General features: G+C 37.1%; 3 protein-coding genes across 3 annotated transcripts; 1 reads left to right on the forward strand and 2 right to left on the reverse strand.

Annotated features, from left to right (window-relative positions):
• Nucleotides 1–572: 572 nt before the first annotated feature.
• On the reverse strand, nt 573–2288 carry LOC145229936 (uncharacterized). Its single transcript, XM_080095276.1, has 3 exons — nt 2020–2288; nt 1319–1390; nt 573–954 (listed from the first exon to the last, which is right to left on the reverse strand). The coding sequence occupies exons 1-3, from the start codon at nt 2219–2221 to the stop codon at nt 905–907; spliced, it is 324 nt and encodes a 107-aa protein (XP_079951402.1). The 5' UTR covers nt 2222–2288; the 3' UTR covers nt 573–904.
• Nucleotides 2289–2368: 80 nt separating this feature from the next.
• LOC145229935 (alpha-L-fucosidase-like) lies at nt 2369–7537 on the reverse strand. Its single transcript, XM_080095274.1, has 7 exons — nt 7144–7537; nt 6484–6616; nt 5842–6052; nt 5385–5565; nt 4536–4736; nt 2638–3436; nt 2369–2460 (listed from the first exon to the last, which is right to left on the reverse strand). Exons 1-6 carry the CDS (start codon nt 7477–7479, stop codon nt 3020–3022), a joined length of 1479 nt encoding a protein of 492 aa, XP_079951400.1. The 5' UTR covers nt 7480–7537; the 3' UTR covers nt 2369–2460; nt 2638–3019.
• Nucleotides 7538–12417: 4880 nt separating this feature from the next.
• On the forward strand, nt 12418–13530 carry LOC145229695 (uncharacterized). The gene has a single exon (XM_080095028.1). The coding sequence runs from the start codon at nt 12418–12420 to the stop codon at nt 13528–13530; it is 1113 nt and encodes a 370-aa protein (XP_079951154.1).
• The last annotated feature ends 8485 nt before the right edge of the window (nt 13531–22015 follow it).

The raw sequence follows: 22015 nt of genomic DNA on the forward strand, positions 1-22015 counted from the left end.
TAATCGTAGTTAGCTTTTTAAGATCCGTTGCGTCGCCACGCTGTATGGGCCCTAAAAGTACGCTTTTCCACCATCTAACGGAGTATGTTAGCACGGGATGAATATGTAAATTAAATGCTCGGGTCAGTTTGTGCAACTGCTCGGCCGAACACCGAGCATCAAATCGGTGCCGAGTTTTCGGGTTTCGGCTCGGCACATCCCTGATCAGTAATGTAGGAGAAACAAAGCAGGACAACCAGTAGGGCTGTTCTCATTAGTTGTTGTATTGTTTACGAAGCCAAACCCATATTTTACTGATTCTCACACTTTTAATCATTTCAATCACTTGGTTACGTGGGTGAAACAGAATGGACATTCCTGTATATTTACAAACTATTGTTTGTTTTTAAAGTTGTTTGTTTGTTGGAAAAAGAAATTTTTTCATTTTGCTGTGAGCAAACCCATTAGTTTATTAACTTTTTTTCACTTTTTTATGGTTCTGTATTTGGAAAAGGCATCTTGGAAAATATTTTTTGAGTGACTTCCCCTAAAATGGGTCCATTTTGTTTTACTAACATAGACTGACCACATAGACCTGTTACAAATTTGTATTGGTTTTGGTCGGTAACTTTTTTTTATTGATTCACACACAATTTTACCAACAAAGCATTGTTTCTTTGTTCCGAACACCTTTATCAACGCTATAATTATTATATTGGATATTTAGTGGGTATGGGCCTTAACCACTTGGCTCTAAAAACGTCAAATATTCTTTGAGCATGCAACATGTGAGAACACTTTTGGCAGCCATTTTAACAAGATAAGTGGTTTGAAACAACTTTATTTCCACAAACAAGCTGACCAGTGTTGCAATGGTTTGCAATCTTGTAGCAGTCCTTACTTTTTACAAATTAAATGAATACATTCAATCATTTTTTCCTCGATGTTGAAAGTCTGATGGTTTATTCTGAATACCTGATAATATAGTATGTTAAATGGCATTCATTTGTAGAAAATCAAACAAATATACTATCTTTAAAAACAAGCTGTTGTACACTATAACCAGTGGTGGGATTCAGCAGGTTTGCACCGGTTCTGTACAACCGTCTTAAAGAATTTTATGACATCAGCCAACCGGTTAGTATTACTGGTTACTGTCAATGGACTTTTTGTAACAAAACCGGCTGAAAAATATGACTGTTGTGATAGAACCAGGTGACAAAAAACTATCACTAGTATTTACACAAACACATCCTTTTTTCAAAACAAAGACCTTTTAAGTTGCCAGCCTGTCACAAAACCAGCAGGTTCACAACAAAAATAAACTATGCATATTTACTTGGTAAGTGGGTTGAAATATTTTCGTCTGGAGGAAAACTGAACATTAAAGATATCGCTGCACAAGCCAACACTGAAAAGAAAACAAATTTTAGGTTAAATGGAACTTTACCTTTAACATGTTTTTAAACATGGTAATAATGGCTTAACTACATTTAAGAGGTGTAACAATCATACAGGCACAAACAGTTTTTTTTAAGGTTTGGTTTGGGTGACCGCTAAGTAGTTTTAAGAGACCACAAGTGTTTCATTTAAATACCAAAAAATAGTACTGTAGTTGCAAGTCCAAATTTTGGGAAACCGTTGGAGAAAAACACCTTAAAAACAACACTGGGCACAAACATTTCTTACAACAGTGTGTGTAAAGTAGTGTTGCAATGTCAAAAGTGATTGATTTCAGTGCAAGTGTCTGTTAAAGTTATCAAATGAACCCCAAAAAATAAAGTCCCTCCTATCGAGCAAATGACTTAATTTAAGTCACACAAGATTTGAAAGTTGTACTGCAAAAAGAGTGTTTAACAACTTTTGCCTGGAAAACTGATATTTTTTCACAATTATGTTATTATCAGTATGTATTATGTAAAAATGTTTCTAACCCTATCTTATTTTCTCACAATGACTTTGGGTTTAATTAATTCATAAATCTGCAGACCCTAGTCAACTAGTTTTTAGGAAAAAGTATTTAAATAAATCTTATCTTACCTAGGCTAATTGTTATGCCTGGATAGGGCATTATTCGCCCCATTTTTGTTATATGAAGCACGTAAATTGAGGCTGTGCCAAGCGCTCCACTTCCAATAATTTCACACTCTCGACAAACCGGTTTGCGCCGTTTGGGATTCTTTACGTCGTCCATTCGAATCGTGTCCCAAACACCACGTGCAATATCTTTAATTGTTTGCATTTTTTCACCTTGAAACACGAAAAATAAAAACAAACCTTTAACCACATGAAATGTTGCTGTTTTGATATGTGGGAAACCACCGCTACATAGAAATCATATTTTTTAACAATTATTGTTTCAATTGCAAATTTATTATAGTTATTAGTTACCCCTAAGAACAGTTGTTTTCAACGTGTGGGTCGCGACCCCCGTGATAGTCGTTTGCTATTTTACTGGGGGCCGAGAAGGCCTTCGATAGACTGTAAAAAAGAAAATGTTTATCAGCAACAAGAACATGAAAACATCTAAATTTCTACAAGCAATAAAACAAAAAATAAGATTGAAACTTATTCTATGTTCCACCAGAGCCACTATAGTCAATATAGTGGCTCTGGTTCCACTATGACCAAATCAAAACATAAAAAATGCGCTATTACCTCACTATACAGAAGATAATTCAATAGAAGTGCCACAGCACCGTCAGAACACTTGTGTTGTTACAGCATACTTTGTGGAACCAGGATTGTTTTCCGCACAGGTACAATTCGTGTTTTACGTTTTAATCTCAGTACGAACAATTTATGAACAAGTCGGTAATAAGAGCACCAAAAAAATAACACAGTTGCATACAATTCAAGCATTTACAGTTGGGGACCTTGAAAACTAACGAATTTTTCAGCAATTTGATAGTTTTACTGCAATAATGTTTTTAAAACAAATAAAAAATGCATTGTGTCCAACACAATTAAGGTTTATAATTTAAAAACAATGTATTAAAGTATGGATTGAACATTTGCACCATTAGCATAACCAAACAAACTATTCAAATCCAGTAAGTTCCAGAACCCAGGCCCAGGGACAAGGACTTTTTTCTGGTAAAGTGATACTAATAGCATCACTCGTTTTGGACCATTTAATAGTTGATTCAGTGCCTAACATCTTAACAACAGATGTTGGAGTTGGTACTGGAGTTCCCAAAACAACTTGCCTATCATCAGGCCAGGAGAGCAAAAAAGCATAAACTTTTTCATTTTTTGTTGTAAACCATACATTTGTGGCAGTTTTATCTTTTTGTTGCCTCCAAGGTTTGCTTCCATAAACAGCTTGTCCATTAAGTTTCAGCCAAAGTCCCATTTCTCTCAGGCGTTGCTTAAAGATTGGAGGAATAGTTCCCTCTGCAGTTGGGCCAATGTTCATTAGAAGATTTCCCCCACAGCTAATAGTGGATGCGAGTGTCTAAAGGTAGATATACTTATTTACTTTCAACATAGTTTTAACATACTAGTAGTGATCCTTGTTAAAATGACGCAATTTAACTTTTTTTCCTATCTTGGTTACCTGTGTTTCCCTGAGCAGGAAACTTAAGCGGCATTGCTCCAACCTAGTGGTTCCTGATGGGTTGAACTAAATTAAAGTCACAAACTGCCGAAAAAAAATCAAATAAAAAATGGTCAACGGACTTGCAATAAAACAGGCAGCTCGACTGCGGACTCATTGTGAGCATAATGGATTCAGGCGTTGCCCGCCCACCTAGGTTAGAAAAATGAAACAAACAAACAAGGAAATACGATTCTACTTGACTATAGTCACAAAAACAATTGATTAAGCAGTGTGTTAAACATTGGTTTTCTTTATGTAAACCTGATATTCTGTCTAAATTTCCCCTTCAGTCAATGTAAACCATAATTATTTGACCTTTTTAAACAGCAAGTCAGCTAAAAAATGCTAAATTTTCATGACAGCTAGATGTAAGTTATTTTAGACATGTTAGGTGGGTGGGTGGATGGGTGATGGTGACTATCATCATCTGGTCACAAACATTATATGACTGTCTTTTTTATTGTGCAATGCAACAAGTTATAATAGCTCTAAATCCCATTAAAAGTATAAACACTTTGCAACATTGGTATCATGTTGGTGTTATTTCATGTGGTGTTTTACTTGTATAAAATATCTTTGTCTGCAATTTTCGTCCAACAAACTTAATAATGTGCAGCATTAACAACATCACAACTTGCTATTCAAACACAAATATATGTATAAGATGAACATAAATTCATAACTGGGATCAGCCCTGAAGTGTCTATGCAGTGCAGCATACAAGGCAGGCAAAGTGCTTGTGATTTAACTTTCGTCGGATTCTCCACTGAGTTTAGCTCAGTTGGTAGAGCGCGAGTCCAGGATAGACTCCTGCCGTTGGTTCGAATCCCACCGCACGCTAGATTTTCTAGTCTATGCCTTGCCATATGGTGGTGAATGCTTGGTGACCGACTGATTTGGTATGGTCCCTTCAATAGGCCTGGCGTACTGTGACAAATATATATGTATAACTTACTGACAGTAACTCTTCAATTGTCAAATAATCTTCAAGTTTTGCATCTCTTCTATAACCCCATGACTTTTTGTCAACCGTCATACAATTCTCCCACTTATGGGGCTGAATAATACCTGGGTCATACCTGTTTGAACAGGAATAAAACCCACCATGACGGCATGCGCTCCCTGTTCCCCACCTGTCATTTGTCACCACAACATCCTGCACAAAAAAAATTGTGCAAAATTTTATTTGTTGTCTTTGTGTACTTATGTTTTAGGAAGTAAACATTGGTTGACTCCATGAGTATGACTAAAACCAAGATTTTTCAGGATCAGTTGTGTAAAGCAATAAGTGTATCCTAAATATCATTTTAAAAACTTTACATCATATTACAGTCTTTACTAACGGTTTACCTGAAGGCCCCAAAGTGTAAAAACGACCTATTTATAGTAGGGTTCCCGGACATCCGGAATTTCCTGGACATGTTAGCAATTTGGGCGTACAATCTGTGTCTAAAAGTGTTTTAAAAACACTCCTAATGCCTGGAATTTTAGTGTCTAGTAGCCTAACCTATAGTAGTTCTTAAAATTTTATGTTTTAACTGTTTTCTGTGCAGTTTCTGATGCACAATACAGCCTACATACATGCGAAACAACTTATTAGCATGAATAGAAAGTCATCTTGAAAGCCAACAAAACCCTGTCAAAACAACAGTTCGGTGTTGCCAAAGATATTTATTAAAACCATCAGGAATTTTGCTTATATGAATATGGTAACCTGAATTTAGTAGCATTAGTGCATTGCTACCATTAAAATCTATTTAGGTTGCTTTAAGTCCAACTCCGATATATTTCAACACAATAATACCTTCACTGGGCTTTCATTGTACAGCCATGCAAGGAATTCTGTTGATCTCCAATAGTTATCAGGGCCTTCATCTCCATCAGACCACATTATATCTGGCTTATAAGTGTTTACCAAATCAGTCATCTCAGGCACCATTTTAGTGTTGATATACTCAGAACTTTTGAAGTCTGATTTTTTGTCACTTAAAAAGAAAACAAGTTTTTTGGATAGCAGAGCACTATTTACCACCAAAGCAGTGTCTTTTTTGCCTGGCACTGAAAGTAAACAATAATTGAAAATTTAAAAATGCCAGGAAAAACATCTACTGTAAAATTCATCATTTGCTAAACATTATAAGAAACAAGTGGAACAAAAGATGATTAATTGTAGTAACATTGCCATACAGAAGACGGTAATGCTTTTTTCTTACAGTTTGAACATGTTTGAAGTAAAAATTATTTCCTGATGGAAACCTCACCTTAAAAACGCTGGATTAAACCACTCATACAGGGAATAGTACAGGCCATATTTTAAGTCAGTATTGCCTCGAATTGCATCAGCGAGGTCACCAACTAAATCACGATGCGGACCAACATCTACTGAATTCCAACCCTCTGAGTATGGTGATGGCCAATTTGTGAATCCTTCATGATGTTTGCTTGTTAAAACTATATACTTTGCACCAGACTCTGTGAGAAAACATCATGTTATTATTTTCTTCCATTACAATTTACAGAAAGAGGTAATTTCCTTGTTTTTGTCAGAAATGTGGCATATACAATGTTGGGATTCAAATTTTTTGTCACCTAGTTATATCACAAAAGTCAAAAGTCCATTAACAGTTACCAGTAATGCTAACCAGTTCGCTGATGTCATACAATTTCATGAGACGGTTCTATGCAACCAGTGCGAATCGACTGAATCCCACCACTGTGTATATAGTGTGTACATAGTTAATGCATTTTGTAGTAGACATTTTACCAATCGCTAATGACATTGTCACTGTAATCTAGAGTTATTTTTCCTAATATATACCGCATTAGTGGGATGTTTTGAAAGATTGACTGTTGACACAGCTCATTGCAATACTACCAGGTTTTTAGCAGCTATATTTTAATACCTTGGAATAAATCTGCCCATTGTTTGGGGTCAAACTTTTCTGCAGTAAACATTTTTTCAAAATCCTTGTATGTAAATTCAGGTGGATAATTTTTCTTCATAAATTCTACTGCATCGGGGTTGGGCTTAGGTCCCTTTGTAAACAAACAGTTTATATTTACAGCATACCAAATAGAGGTAAATCACATACTTAATTACAATTTTTCAAGCTCTTTTATGCAGTCAGACTGAATTGCATCAGCAATAAATGAGTGTTCATTACCAACAAATATTAAGTTTAGATTTACCATCACAATGCTATTAACTGAACATAGTGGTTATAACATGTGAATTCTACCACTATGCAATTAACCAGACTTATCTGCACCACATTTATTAATGTAACAATTCAGGACACACAGGTGCCGTCTAAAACTACAAACCTGCTTAGCTTACACTTAGCTTGTTTAGCCTACACTAAGGACGCTTAGTCCGCGCTCAATCCAATAAAAGACCTTTAGCCTAGTTTGTCTACTAAGTGGTCGCTTAGTCCCATTTTTTTGCAGTTTTAGACTTACCGGACATATACTTAATGGGTATCATAATGTTTATTATAATGCTTTTATTGATCTCAATAAAGGTGAGAGTCACAAACAGTTGCAATCACTTAACTTCAATTTACCTGCCATTCCCACCAAAACCATTCTGATATGTAGCTTGGTACAGAGTAAACTCCCCAGTGAATAAAAATACCAAACTTTGCTTCATCAAACCATTTAGGCAGTGGTCGACTGTCAATAGACTCCCAGGTTGGTTTATAAAGTGTACTGTGTTTCAATGAAGGCTCATTTTGATTTTTAGCCAAAAGTTGATGATCCATACGAAGTTGGTTAGTTTCTTCATTATCTTTAGATTGGTTATGGTTATACATGTATATAATAGCTACCAGAGCAAGTATGCCAGTGACGGTTACAACACGAAACCGTGCAGCCCCTGTAAGCATTCTTATTGTTCTCATGTCCAAAATAGCAACCTTAACATTTACACCTTAAATTGGAGGACATGTTTAAGTGAAACTGAACACGATGTCACAAAACTATTCACAAAATGTGTAAGTATGAAACATCACGAATTTTAATGCCAATTTCGCAGTTGTAATATCATTTTCCTTACGCCTATGATCTCTTACAAACTCAATCACACGTATAAAGACCTAACAACCACAAAAACGAATGGTTTATTAGCAAGAAATCACTTTCGCGGGACATACTTTTACCACAACAGGGAATTTTTTTTCGCAAGGGTAAAAAATCCCCGTTTGAGAACCGCAACCTTTTTATTTCTCTGTTGTTTAGTAACGTCTGTGTTTTGCAATCACCTAACACGGAAAATTTGTAATTATAACCATATTCAGTCGTTTATATTGGGTCTTATAAAGAGCAGCTTTAAAAGCTTTTGTATCTGTAATGTTTATCGTATTATCACAATTGTTGACACTTTTGAAGGCGGTTTAATGCATGGGCATTGATAAGGTTACATCTTAAATACTAAAGTTGTTCAACATGCGTAAATCTTTGGCTATTAAGAAAAGCAAACATTCCTAAAACGACAAAGTTTACCTTTCGTGTATGTGACAATAATGCTGCATTGTCTGCCATGCATTTTTTTCTGTCGCTCGATGGCGCTGTTGTAGCATTTGCCTAAATTGTTCCCCGCCTGTTTGTGGAATCACCTACAAACTGTTAAGAATCAGTATTATTTAAGTTTGTCCGTATTGATTTAAGCAACATTTCGTGTTGAATTTCAGCTGCCTATAATTTTTGACCAACAACAGCGCTCTAAAAAAATCTAGTTTGTTTTGAAAAACACAAATAAGCGATTTGCTTTGGTGTTCCAACTCTGCCAAGCAAAAAGGGTTTGTAAATGAAGCCCACATATGCCGCATTTTGTACTAAAATAACCTAGTTTTAAACAACATACAACTACATCCAAAACATATATTATTGTCCATTCTCTTGAAACTAAAACACACAATGTTAAAGTTACTGCATTTCTAAGAGAAAAACATGAGTTGGGTTTATTTCGCCGGCTGGAACAAATCATAGAAGCACAATAGCGCTAAAATATGCATCAAGTTGGAAATAGCTGCGCAACGTTGAGACGACATAAAGCGAGACAAAGTTGAAGGCACAATTCAGTGCTCTCAGATGTGCAAATTTAAGTTGATTTTCCAAAAGAGCATCGTTTCGGCACCGACAGAAACTGACCAAGGCGGAAAAACGCCAATTCACGGTGAAATGACTGCAAATGAATACCAGAGGCCCATGCTACGGAAGTGGTTTGACGATAAGCCAATGGCCTGTCATACAAAACAGGCTGCTCAATTGGCCGTCCATTTTGCAAAAGTAAACGCAAAATCATATCACAAGCAAATAAAACAAAACCTGCGTGCGCCGCTTCGTCAAACGTCACCACTTGTGATGGATGACACCACTTGAATTGTGATGTCATACTGCCCGTTGTGTCGCGTGCTTAGGGCCGTAATCACCGGTTTTTAAAGTCCAGCTTGTGTAAAGCGTTTTGACTGCTAAATACCTGCTACGGCCCATTGAGACCGGCGCTGATTGGGACTGCACGTGGGCCGAGTAGTGGCCACGATGTACCCGGAGACGTCCTTCGATAAGCGATGCCTGTTCGGGCACTAAAACAACACGGCGATTGGGAATTATTTTGACGGCTTCAACGGCGGTTGGTAAGCTGAGAGGGCGTTAATTGAAGGAGATATACCGTCGTGTTTTGTACATAGAACCCCGCAGTTGGACAAGGCGCTTAACATCGGCTTTGAAGTACTGGGTGGCAGGCTGTCGATGGCAGAAAATTGCTGCCAAACAGCTCCTGTGTGGCCTAAAACTTGGATTCAGCCAACAATGAATGGCCTCGTTGATTTTTGCCTGTAGTGCTGTAAACAGCTGCTTGCGAGAAGCCTTTTTTGTGCTTTGATTTTCACCAACTTGGAGAAGCTTGTTAAATTGTTACTTCAACTAAGAAGGCAAATGCCTGTATTTGTTACAATCTTAACTATGATGGAATCACTATAACTAATAGGCAAAATGTTTGCTAATGGGTTTTGCTTTGTCCCTGTTGTTAAAGGTTATTAGTATTTTGTCAATTCTGTGTCGGCCCACTTATTCTTGTAATGCCACATTAATCTTATAGTTTCTATCAGCGATTTGAGTGCACATTAAAAATGTAAATTTGCACACGGTTCTATGGGGTTGGCAAAGATTGTTTGACCTATTTAAAGTGGAATTTTGCAAAAAGATGTGCACATTATTACAAAGTAAAGGCTTACATATATTTCTTTAAGAAGCAATGCTCTCAAACAACGTCTTCCCTTGTTCTATGAAATCGACTTCTTGCCATAAAACTAATCCAAGTAGTATCATAAGGTTAGTCATTCGACCGCGTCCGTGCAAAATCTGTACTCTCATCCGCTAATAAAACTGGCAATAATCCACGCGGCGGTGGCGAGAAGTTGAAATCCTCCAATCACAACAAGCGTCACGCTCGGATGGTGTTACGTCACGCCTCATTAGCGCCAGCGATGACGGAACTGAGGAGATGCTTATCGGAGGGACCCGAAGACATCGGATCCTAGACGGCCACAGGGTGCCCACCGAACGAACAGAAATTAATCCGGCGGCATTTTGCCATTAGCGCCTGATCATTGTTGCCAAACAGCTGATTACCGATTTTGCAGAGTCTTTGAACTTGATCTTTTGCCCGCGGTCCGCTGGGGGGAGCTAATTCGTTGAGGAATGCTCTACAGCCCCGTGCGAACTGATAGGACTTCATTTTGTGCGCGTTTGTGTCCCTTTAGCATATCGCAGTGTGCCGACATAGTGAAGGATATTACAAGTAGACCGAATTCGGCTTGCCTACTGTGCATGTTTATGCGCCACTTGCTTCTGCATTGGCAATAAGTCTTAGTTTTTGTCAGTATTAAGATCAGTTAAGTTCAACGAGGCAACGAGTGGACATATTTGCCATTTTGACGATATAAATGGTAGCACAATAGTCTGATGGAAATGTTTGTGAACGAGAAGTTACTATGCGTTGATCCTACAAGAATATGTGGATCACTATGTACTGCAAAATGCACCTTTTGTTTGCCTTGTTTACATATCGATAAACAAGCAATTAATGGTCGTTCATAAAAAAAAACATTTTATTTACCGACTTATAAAAGCAACATTTGAAATTTGTAAAACGTTACAAAACGTGTGCAATAGACCGAAATGGAAATTCCCAAACTTTGTTAAAACAGGTTTTTCGGCGAATCCTACACATAAAACAAAAATTCTATTAGGTAGCTGCCTAAATTGATCGTATATGTGTCACTGAATTTTAAATTGTTTTTGTTCATATCTTTACGTTTAATTTTGCTTTGAATTTATCGTCTGCATGCTGCCAAACAATATTCTTATTTAAACGGACGACGTTAACGTAATAATAGGTTTGAGAATCATATTGTTACAAGTAACGGCTCCAACAATATGTCATTCCGCTATGTTGTTAACAACGCTTTACTAAAATACTTCGATTGATACTTTAAGGCAGTTACCAGACATAAAAATTCGTTTTCATTAAATTCACACTTATTGTAGACAACGTATATTCAACCGGTATCGCATAAACGGTTTTTACATTACTTCGATATACTTTGTTCTGTGTTAAACGGGTGTAGTAAATCGCCGTTTCAGAAGCGCATTAAACTGCGCGCTTCGAAATTAACCGAATCTGCTACGCCTGTCACCAATTTCACACCTTCTATGGGAGAAGCATTTTTGATCGATGGTCCTTGAATTTAATGCGTTCTGGGTGTAACATGATTGACGTCTGGCCTCTCCAACTATTTTAAATCGTTTTTATATCTGCACAGGTAACTTAAAATGTTGGTTGTTTAGATTTGTTTAGATTCGATTTGATTGTAAATTCATTTTATACTTTAGTAAAAGAGTAATTCGAAGTGGGACTTTTCGTAAACCGGTAACAAGGTTTTCAGTTTTATTGTGTATTAAATCTTTAATAAACCCAGAAATACTGCAAGTGTTTATTACTAAAAATCAAGTGTTTAATCTGCTGTCCTCAAAAACAATCTGTGACCACTAAACATTTACTTTTTTGGGTAAAGTTTGCAAACCAATTTAACTATGTAGACTTTGCACTTTTGTCAGTAAACGAATTATATTGGATATCTTGTAAATTTTACTGAACTAAAAAATGAATTAAAATAAGGAGGTTGCTGTTTTGGGCGCCAGGCATTTAACAACTTTTCCCAGTCCAGCACAATGAGCCTAGCTACCCATATCAACAACAATCGAATTCCAATTGTGGAATAAACATTACAAAATGGTCGATTCCTTCCCTTATGCTAGCAGCACAGTCTGGCACGGAGAGAATCTGTAATGACAAGAAAAAGGTTTCCTAAGGCTGAATTGAGCGTAAAGGAGTCGAATGCGCAAGACAAGAAGAGATTAGTCACTAGGCAGACAGACTGCTCAAGGGCTGATTGGAAGGTGAATTCATATTTTCTGATCAAGCTGTAATTGTTTGAAAGTACTTAAATGACAGTATGACTGCATTGCTAGGTTGGTTAACAGTTTAGGGTAGAATATATGAAAATAAGTTTACATTAGAAGAAATTGAAATCGTTTAATACAAAAAGTTGATGCTAATGTGATAAGCATTTACGCACTACATAACTTTCTTGACTTTAAACTTACTTGACATCTTGATAAGCTTGTGTGGTAAGTTTAAGTATCACTGTTTAGCTTTCATTCTTAGGAACAGCGTGTATTTCAAAATGGTCGCTCGAGTATAATAACTGACAGTTTGCTGACTTTGTAAGGCCTTGAACTTGTTGTGTCACTGCAAAATGCACCAAACGAGACCCATGCCACCGCATTTGCAAGGCCAGGAGAATATATCCTTCAGCATTAACCAGATTCTCAGCCCCAACTCTGACGGATCAGCAATGGACGAAGATAATCGTGAACCATACAGCTATAACCCGTATTGCGAGGGCAAAGGTGCTAGCCTTGCTGACAAGGGAAACTTGAACAATGCCAACAATGGCGGCGGCAATGGCAACCTTGGTAATGGATACTTTTACCCGCAGTTGGGCAACTACTGGGGTGGCGACTTGTACAATGGTCAATATTACAACAGTCGACTTCGAGATTCTTCTTTTTATTATCACGGCTATGGAAATCGTAGCTCCAGTATTTACGGCCACGACTATCCTTCAGCGCCTCACCTCCCCTTGGACAACAACAACACTCAAAAATTTAACATGGACTCAACAACTAACACTTATGACAAAACAAATGGACATACGGTCGGTAACCACGGCAACGGTTGCTACGGCTACCCGTCCTTGAACTCATCCGACTCAGGTTCGCCTGGCAACCAGCAGAACCATCAGTCGGACGACCCCCGCACCAAAGGGGTAGACGAACAGACCCCAGGCCGCCATTTTACCGCCTACAGCACTTGTCGCTACCACCAAGACGCCGAAAACGGTAGTGACGCAAAACGCAACAATGACGTCACCCAAGGGTCAAGCTGTGCCCACAACGAAAGGACAAACACCCAACAAGGTGGCTATACGGGCGCTTTTTCGGCGGCAAAATGCTATGGAAATTGCTGCAATGGCTACGCAACAGCGGCGGCTTTGTTAAGCTCAGGATTACAATCTGCTTCCTGCGGGGTTTCGAGTCTTCCTGGTCCGGCGTTTACTTGTAATAATTCCCAATCGGGTTTAAATCAGCATGCTGCGGCGATTGCGGCGGTTGACTCAGCGGTTGCAGCTGTGTCAGTAGCGAATGGAAGTTTACTTCGGATGCCTCCACATCGACAACTGTCCAGGCCTTCCCTCTTAACATTCCCTTGGATGGAAAGTCGACGGGAAAGAATAGCTTGTGAGTCATTAAGTTTGTTTTTGTTACCCTGCAGCCAAGTAACAGATGATCCCTGGTTTGAGAACTTAGATCTGTCCATTCAATAGTAGGCATGCAATTAAGGTACAAAATTAGATCGTTGTAGCCGTTTGTTTAGGGAAAAATGCAACTAAAACGATAGCAAATTATGAAACGTTTAATTTGGATTAGGTTAGTGAAAATTGTCTTGGTGTCAAACTTGAGACAAATTGATAAAGTTCTTGCGCTTTTATGTATTTGCAAACCTTAAATAGTTTGAAAGAGCAAAATCAAAAACGCATCTGCAGTGATTAAAAAAGTACAATCGAAACTACAACATAAAATCTAAATCCACTCTATATGGCGCATGCAAGTTTCTGGCGCTAACCTCAAAAACCACATTTGACCAAAAAAAAATGCTTGGTACGTTATACGAGTATATAGAATCTATCTTCTCATTTACCAACATTTATGTCGAAACTTGTGGTGAGAAAGTTTTTAATTCTTTTCGGTATAATCACTTTGGTGTTTGGGTAGAGCCACGCGAAATGTTTACCCTCAAATACTTTTTTGTTCAATTGATTCTGTTCTCGGCAGTTTGTGAGAAGTGTGTGTATTCTAATGTAACTTATGTTTTCGAACATTACTAAATACTAACAGGTTGATTTGAAGCATACATACAGAACTTGTGTATTTAGTGAAGGCATTTTCTTGCTAAATGTATAACTATCAACATTATCGCTGTAGAGTTTATAACAACAGGTGTTCCATATACACATACCTTTTGGTGGTTATGTTTTATTCAATATGTTGTCATGTTGAAGATGGTTTAAGTATCAATGGTTTGAGTGTTGATACTTAAGTGTAATTATAAATACATAATATCGGCTTACTTGAGCAATAATAGTAAACCGTATGATAGCGATTTGTTAAAAGTTGTCATGACTTGTCTACATGTTTTGGTAACATTGCGTTTGCTGAAAAACGCTTGTAATTAGTACTAGGCTGACGAAATTGTCTACCAAGATTCCTCTATCAAATCTAAAAGTCTTAAAGTATGGCATACCGCAGATCTTTTTATTTTACTACATACTTTTTAATTATTGCAAAATTAGAGTCATTTTATCCACCAATGCAATATATGCGATTTATTGTGTGGTGAAGTGTCTACCGCCTACCGAATTTTAGGAAACGCCCAAAGGTAATGCCAAGATTGAGAACCGCCACATAGAGTTTTGCCCATGAAAACCATATCACACGTATTGCAAAGTGTTACTGTAACATATATTTCTATGTTTGTTACCAGTGCACTGCTAATTAAAATGTCCGTGCTACCGCATAGGCTTTTACCGTAGGACGGACCAAACAAATGAGGGGGTAAGTGGGGTCAACTCATAACCGCCCCTTGTACGGTCTAGGAATCACGAAGGCCGTTTAACCGCAAGGTAATGGCTGGGTATGTAGGGAACTCTCTTTACCAGCGCCATTTTGTTGGGGTTTGTTCTGTTTCGTGTGTTAGAAATATCTGTACCTCACCAACATATTTTTTCTAAAAATCGAAAGAATTGTTTTCATTTTGAGCAACTTGTTCTATCCGCAAAGTCGCTCAAAGACTGCTGAAAATACTTTGACAAAAAGTCGTATACTTAACATGTTATACTTGCTTAGGATATGTATTTAAAGTCTCTTTCTATATTGGCAGTTTGCGTGTACCCTTTAAATAAGTTACCTGTTGTTTTGATTCTATAACCCTCCGAAACTAAACTAATTTAAAAACGCTCTTTACGACAACCAATGAGATTTTATACCTTTACATAACGTATAGTTATTGTGAAGAAAGGTTGTTTATTCAAAGTCAGACGCCTTTGGTGCTGGTGCATTTAAATAACGGTTGCAGTTGCAAGATTTCACACTAACTGAATATTGCCAATTACACGCATGACTTCTTAAAGACACAGGACTGTTTTTGAAATCTGACCTTCATGAGGTCAACGGGATACATTGCAAACTTTATCTGATTGAACTACACGAAAATTGCCACACTTGTTTACAAAGTAACAGGCATGTAGTTAAGTTGATTATAGCTAAAGGATGGATAGCGAGGTTCAAAGGTCTTGCAATGTAAATTACTAGATTCACTTTTATGTTAATTAAGTAGTTTAATTCAAAATAAAAAGTTTTTATCAAAAAATGACATTGTCATTTTCGTATTCAAATAGAATGTACGTTTTTCACTAACAATCTATAAACAATATAAGTAAACAACCAATTGGTGTCGCAAGGCATCATAACTTTTGATTCATGATAAAACCGTTGCCTTGGTGCGATTACCAAAATCAAACTTTTGAAGTTGTTTTGATCTGCGATAGCTTCTGTCGGCCGTGTAGGGATTAGTACGAGCTATGGATTTTCGCAGTAATCGTCTAATGAAGGCCCGATTTGTGCAACACGACCCACCGTTCGCTCTGGTATGCTTTTGATGGCACCGGTGAACCCGATTACCAATCCATAGCCGGTGTTGACTAAACTGCATTGTGAATTACCAGCATATACTATTTTTGGGCAAGTCAGCTTTGTCGTGGTGATTTAGATTATCCTCGCCTGTGTTCAAAGTTGCTTATTGAGACTATATATAGACAGATAGTAGGATGCAAATGAGGACACTGGTTTGAAACGTGGTCTGTGCTACTAATGTGAGATTTGCCTGAGTTTAAACATTCTTTGATGAGATTGCTTTCGTTTATGTTGCTTCCAAAACTGTTCTGTCTCTGGATTTTGAGCAACGTACCATAGTTGCTAATTATTGCTGTACAAAAGTGTTTTGTAATACCTGATTAATGCGGTGAACAATTTCTTTTGTTAAAATCTAGCCAACCGGTCATTTCCAATTCGTGCAATAGAGACAAGCATATATATTTAAGACAAGTTAAGCATGATGTTCCAAAAAACTTTTTCAGAGCGACTTCAAAGTCCTCATTACCGATCCGCATGTTAAATGTGATTACTTTCCGGCCAAACAACCATTTAAGATGATAAGAGGTCAGGTTTTGTTTTTGGTTTCTAAATCGTAAAAGGTAGGCATTATTTACCACACAATTAACTAAAAAAATGTTTGACAACAATAAAGCCTATATATATGTAAAAAAACATGTTTCGACAATTCTTATGTGTCATTCTCAAAAACGTTTGTTTTTTGACAAACGGATTGACTAAAAGCGATGCTTGGATCTCTCATGGCTCGTGTGTAGGTTTCAATGATAATCGTATTAGTTTAATTCCATGTGGTGCTTCTTGATAATAAACAATTTATCAAAATGAATTTTAAATCTCCACAACTGTATTGCTATACTTAGGAACACTATATACACGGACTTTGCTATGTCTGTTTCCAAATTGTTTTGCGTGGATTCTTTTTGATTCAATTGTTTATTTTGCAAGTTCTGATTATACTAAACATTAGATAAACTTGCCAAAACCACCACCAAAGGACAGGTTCTTTTCAAGTACTAAAGGCAGTTTCAAATTTGCGGTGTTAAACCTAAAATGCTTTGAAGGAATCATGTCGCCATTTTCTCGCATCTGCGTGTTACGGTAAGGTCATCAATTAACCTGCAAAGAAGACTTACTCAAACATAAAACTGCTGGATAGCTTGTACATTGTAAATACATTCTGTTGCAGAAGTGGCTAACAATGGCTATTGTCATTTTAAGCGTTTGTTGAATGAGACAATATAATAGATCTGTAGATGCAGTAGAATATATCTGTAAAATATAAAACAGTTATCAATTGAACTCGTTTTTGAACAAGAAATTTAGTAACCACTTTGAAAAGTGTTTAATTGGCGATGATTTGTATTTGACACGATGTCATGGCAAAAGGCACACCCGTAGCCTCACTGGTAATGGCCTGGCAGTTTAACAACGTTTACTTAAAGAGCAACCAACATTTTTGCCGCTGTGTCAGGCTGGTGAACACAAACTGTAGATAAATACCAGACATGTATTTTCGCACGCTAATAGTGCTTTGCTAGACTTGGTAGGAATTCAATAGAAGGCTCGATGGCTGAACGACCGGCGCTTGCACAATAATTGCTCGGATTTAGAATAATAAACAAATACCATTGGCTGCCATGACTAATGTGGTGTAGCTATAGTTGGTGTGTTTCAACAGTTTTCCTTGTTATGGAGCACGGACTAGTTTTTATCTGGTCGGTTGGTACTAAACCAGTGCTTTTCAACCTTTTTAGTGGACGGAACCCTTAAGGTGTTTTGTCAAACTTTGCGGAACCCCCCATAAAATAATTTTAATTTAATACAAGTATCAAAGAAAAAACACACCCCAAGCGCAAAAGTTGACTTCAATTAAACGATTCACTGAAATGCATTGCCATGTTACTTGGGTCGGTTGTTTCCACATTCTTGCAACTTAGCCAAAATGTATCAAGACTGTGTTTATTACGTCACAATTGATCAATGGTGTAACCAAGGTTAACTAGATTGTACAGGCGAGCATTGCTGTTGACACTATGACAATGACACTATGAATCATTTTTGTTTGAATTGCTACACCAAACCGCTGTGAACCCCTGTGCGACTCTTAAAGTTCACGGAACCCCTCTAAGGGTTGTACGGAACCCTAGGGTTCCGCGGAACCCCGGTTGAAAAGCACTGTACTAAACAAACTGAAATCTACAGCTTTGGAGTAGGTTGTACACTACTTTGTTACTTCGAACAAACTCTCAAAACTAAAATACATCATAAAGTTGATATATATACGTAATATTTTTACGTTTCATTCCGGAGATTTATTTTGTATGTAAAACTATTTGCAATTGTTTGACAAACTTTGCTCTACCCACCAATACTGTGTTTTGAACGTTGGTCTTTTTTCCTGTCACACTTTTGAATAAATATCACAGAAATGGGTGTTTTCTTTATTGTTTGGTATACACATCACCTTGTTTAACTTCTAAAAAATGTTTTATCGCATGTGAACATTCAAATGAAAACAGAATGTTTGGAGTACGTTATCACAAATGTTACGGAATTATTTTGGTAACCTCGAAATTTAGAGAAAGTTGTTTGGGTGCGAGATCTTTACCGCTAAACCTTCCCAACTATCCCGATTGTATTCTAGTGAACACCGGTTCACGTTACACAAACACCTTGCGATGTATGTCTATAATACTTTAAAAATACTTAATTTTTAAGGAAAAGTTTCAAACTTCTTTCAACCATCTTATAAAACCCTTTTTTAAATAATGCTATTAAAAAAAGTTTTTATTCCATTTGAATAAGTTTTTTTTCTCAGAAGCCCGGTATGTATATCAACCAAAATCTAATGTTTTCACAAAAAATATCTTTCAGTGACACGCCGGATTGGACATCCGTATCAGAACCGAACTCCGCCAAAAAAGAAAAAGCCACGCACATCGTTCAGCCGAATTCAAATCTGCGAGCTTGAGAAGCGATTTCACCGGCAGAAATATCTGGCAAGCTCCGAGCGAGCGTCGCTGGCCAAAAACCTAAAGATGACCGACGCACAAGTAAAAACCTGGTTTCAGAATCGACGAACAAAGTGGAGGTAAATGATTCATTTCTTCAACGACACATCATAGCATGCAAAGTTATGCAATTTTGCTTAAACTATAGTTTAATAAAATATGTATGCACATCTATACATATATGTATGCAGTGGTGGGATCCAGCCGGTTCGCACCGGTTCCCATAGAACCGTCTCACGCAATTTTATGAGATCAGCGAACCGGTTAGCATTTCTGGTTACTGTAAATCGACTTTTGGTTCAAGAACCTGCTGAAAAATATACTTTTGTGATAAAACCAGCTGACCAAAAAATTGAATCCCACCACTGTCAGTATATACAGTATATCTAAGAAACAAAATGTAGGCCTCAGGTAACCCGAAGGTGCGTTGGTATGAAAGTGAGCCATTTTAAAACACCAACGCACTGCGGTTTATCCATGAGCTTAAGGGAATGTAAAGACATATAAAAATCTTTGTTTTGGTCCTTAAGTGGTGTGACCACAGCGTATACGTATCTTAATTACAGTGGCCTCACTTTGGGAGCTTGTGGGTATGCCCAAACACGAAAAAAATTATGATACACATACAATTGTGTGTGGCCACAACTTTGGCATCTAATGTTGCTTACAGTGGTCCCAGGTGTACCCGGGAAACTCATGTACATGTCAAACTACACGAAAATTTTTGCTGCACGTAAAATAATATTTTTACGCATCTAATGTTGCTCACAGTGGTCTCGACACATGATAAAATGTTTGAAACATCGGTAATAACCAAACATTGCGTAATTGTCGTTAAATATTTGACAATTTTTCAATTTCTGTCCGTCGTGTCCCCCCTCCCTAAATTCCTGAACCTGGTAATATCCTGCCGTTTCTGCCAGTGACTAAGACTTTGCGGTTTCAGCGTAAACGCCGACTGCCGACCGTAAACGTCAATTAATTTAAAATATTTCAACTCCCCTTTTCGCTGTTTTGACTCGTCGGATGACCGGAGGGTGGAAGTATGAAATTGAAGTTTAAATGCTGACATAAAACTGTCAAAACATATTGTGAATCCACACCCCTTAAACGTCAATTGCGGTGAAACGTTTTTGTAGCTAATACATTGTTCTAAGAGTTGCGCAACGCTAGGGTTTTCACATTGTACAATAACCTCATGATGTAATAGATGATGGAATTTTATAATGGCATAAAAAAGCTGTTACTGCCAGTCAATCTGTCTGCATTTATATTTGGTGCGATTTTAGCATTTGTACTTTTAAGTAACCGACGTTTCGTCAAGAAAATACATGATGTAAAACACATCGCAAACATCGCTCTTATAAACCACTAAACAGAGATAAACAAAAACATGCTGCTAGCGGTTTTTTTTGTGTGTTTTGATTTAATTTTAGATCATCAACTTGATTCATGTAGCATGATGAGTGGGTTTTCAATTCCGTTACTTTATTGGAAAAACATCGAGCCTTTTTTGACCTGTTTTATTTCAGACTTCTAACAACCACTGATATCATCACCAGTGTATCATTAGTGAATAAATTACCCTACCCTCTATCTATTTCCTGAAAATATTAAAGAAATATGTTTGGTTCACCTTCTTTATAATGAAAGACAGCTTAAACACATTCTTATCCAGCAACATATCTATTTCCATAGAAAATATAAAGAGCCTCCACAATGAAAAAAAAAATACTTTATTTTACAACCTTGTTTCAAAATGGGCAAATTTATTTAAACACCAAAATGCAATAAGCTTAAACAACTGAAAATTTTATACCTTAAGATACAGGGCACTGGTAATACTGTTAAAACAAACTGGAACCGGTTCGAATTCACAATGCCACACCAAGAATTCCGACTATAAAGTGAGCAGTCGGACGTTTTGTGGTGTTTTCGTAGCTTTGCACTCCTCTCATCCGGCTTGGAAGAGCAGATGTTCTCAACTCGTAACTACAACCGTTGTGTTTGCTTTCAAAACAGAGAAATATTTCACGACATATTGTCCTTTCGGGAACGCTTCCATCTTTCAACTGTACTCCTTAAAGTTTTTTGCTAAAAGGATTTCACAAGTTTTTACAGATTTTAAGATACTTTTGCTTAAATGTACGTGCTATTCAGAACCAAGTGTATGCAAATGCTAAGGTCTGTGTACATTTCGCAAAGAAATGTCATTTTCTTTGCAAGTTGTACAGTGATTTTTGACGTTTAATTAGACCAGTGGTTCTTAACCTAGGGTTAATGCAATATCATTATTTCATTTTTGCGATGTCATCCTTGTGTGATGTCAGAATTGGGAATTTTGGTTTTTTAATTAAAGTAATGTAGCATTTCTCTGATTAACGATCCTACAAAAAGTTGAACCACCGATTTAGACAGTAGAAGGGAAAAAACACGAACGGCCATTTTTGTATTGTACGTATATCTAGCAAGGCCTTACGAAATAAGCCTTTTTCAAAATCTCACTTTAGAAAGATGAAGTTGTATTTCGTGTTTAGGTTTCGCAATGTAATATTTGCATTTTTGATTATGGTTATTTGGCATTGATTGAGTAATCCTTGCAAAAACAATTCTTAGTGGGCCAAATGAGTTTAGACATCGAAAAAATCTTGAATTCAGTTATCACGCAAATTTAAACAACCGCTAATATCGTTTTACAGAGTTTGTTTATTCCCTGACATACACAAAACGCAAAACTGAACCAAAACAATATAGGTAAGAACCTGTATTAACAGTATACGGCTAGCGCGTGTCTGTAACATTTTAAGAACACATTTCTATAAAACCAGTCAGATTAAATATATTAAATGTCTAAAAAAATATTCTAAAATCTTCAATATATATTTTTCCAAAAAAGCATTCCGAATTTTCCCCTGATTCAAAACATGTTTTAGGCAGAAAAAATGATTAAATGCATGCCTAACATCTTTGCTGCAAAAGATGTTTCCCGCTTTGCAACCCACAGGTCAGAACCATGCCATAATATTCAAAGCAATAAAATGCGTTCAATAAACAGTCACCAATTCCACAA

The sequence above is a fragment of the Phallusia mammillata genome, chromosome 5 (assembly GCF_965637545.1).
Source record: "Phallusia mammillata chromosome 5, kaPhaMamm4.hap1.1, whole genome shotgun sequence".
In the NCBI taxonomy this organism is placed as follows: Eukaryota; Metazoa; Chordata; class Ascidiacea; order Phlebobranchia; family Ascidiidae; genus Phallusia; species Phallusia mammillata.

What these genes read in the sequence shown, in the direction of transcription:
- LOC145229936 (XM_080095276.1), bottom strand. Translation starts at nt 2,221, where the DNA reads ATGCAAACAATTAAAGATATTGCACGTGGTGTTTGGGACACGATTCGA. An exon ending in AGGCATAACAATTAGCCTAG is followed by an intron (nt 1,391 to 2,019) that starts GTAAGATAAGAT and finishes TTTTCTTTTCAG; the next exon opens with TGTTGGCTTGTGCAGCGATA. An exon ending in TATTTCAACCCACTTACCAA is followed by an intron (nt 955 to 1,318) that starts GTAAATATGCAT and finishes CTATATTATCAG; the next exon opens with GTATTCAGAATAAACCATCA.
- LOC145229935 (XM_080095274.1), bottom strand. Translation starts at nt 7,479, where the DNA reads ATGAGAACAATAAGAATGCTTACAGGGGCTGCACGGTTTCGTGTTGTA. An exon ending in TTTAATCCAGCGTTTTTAAG is followed by an intron (nt 5,566 to 5,841) that starts GTGAGGTTTCCA and finishes TTTCTTTTTAAG; the next exon opens with TGACAAAAAATCAGACTTCA. An exon ending in CAATTGAAGAGTTACTGTCA is followed by an intron (nt 3,437 to 4,535) that starts GTAAGTTATACA and finishes ATCTACCTTTAG; the next exon opens with ACACTCGCATCCACTATTAG.
- LOC145229695 (XM_080095028.1), top strand. Translation starts at nt 12,418, where the DNA reads ATGCCACCGCATTTGCAAGGCCAGGAGAATATATCCTTCAGCATTAAC.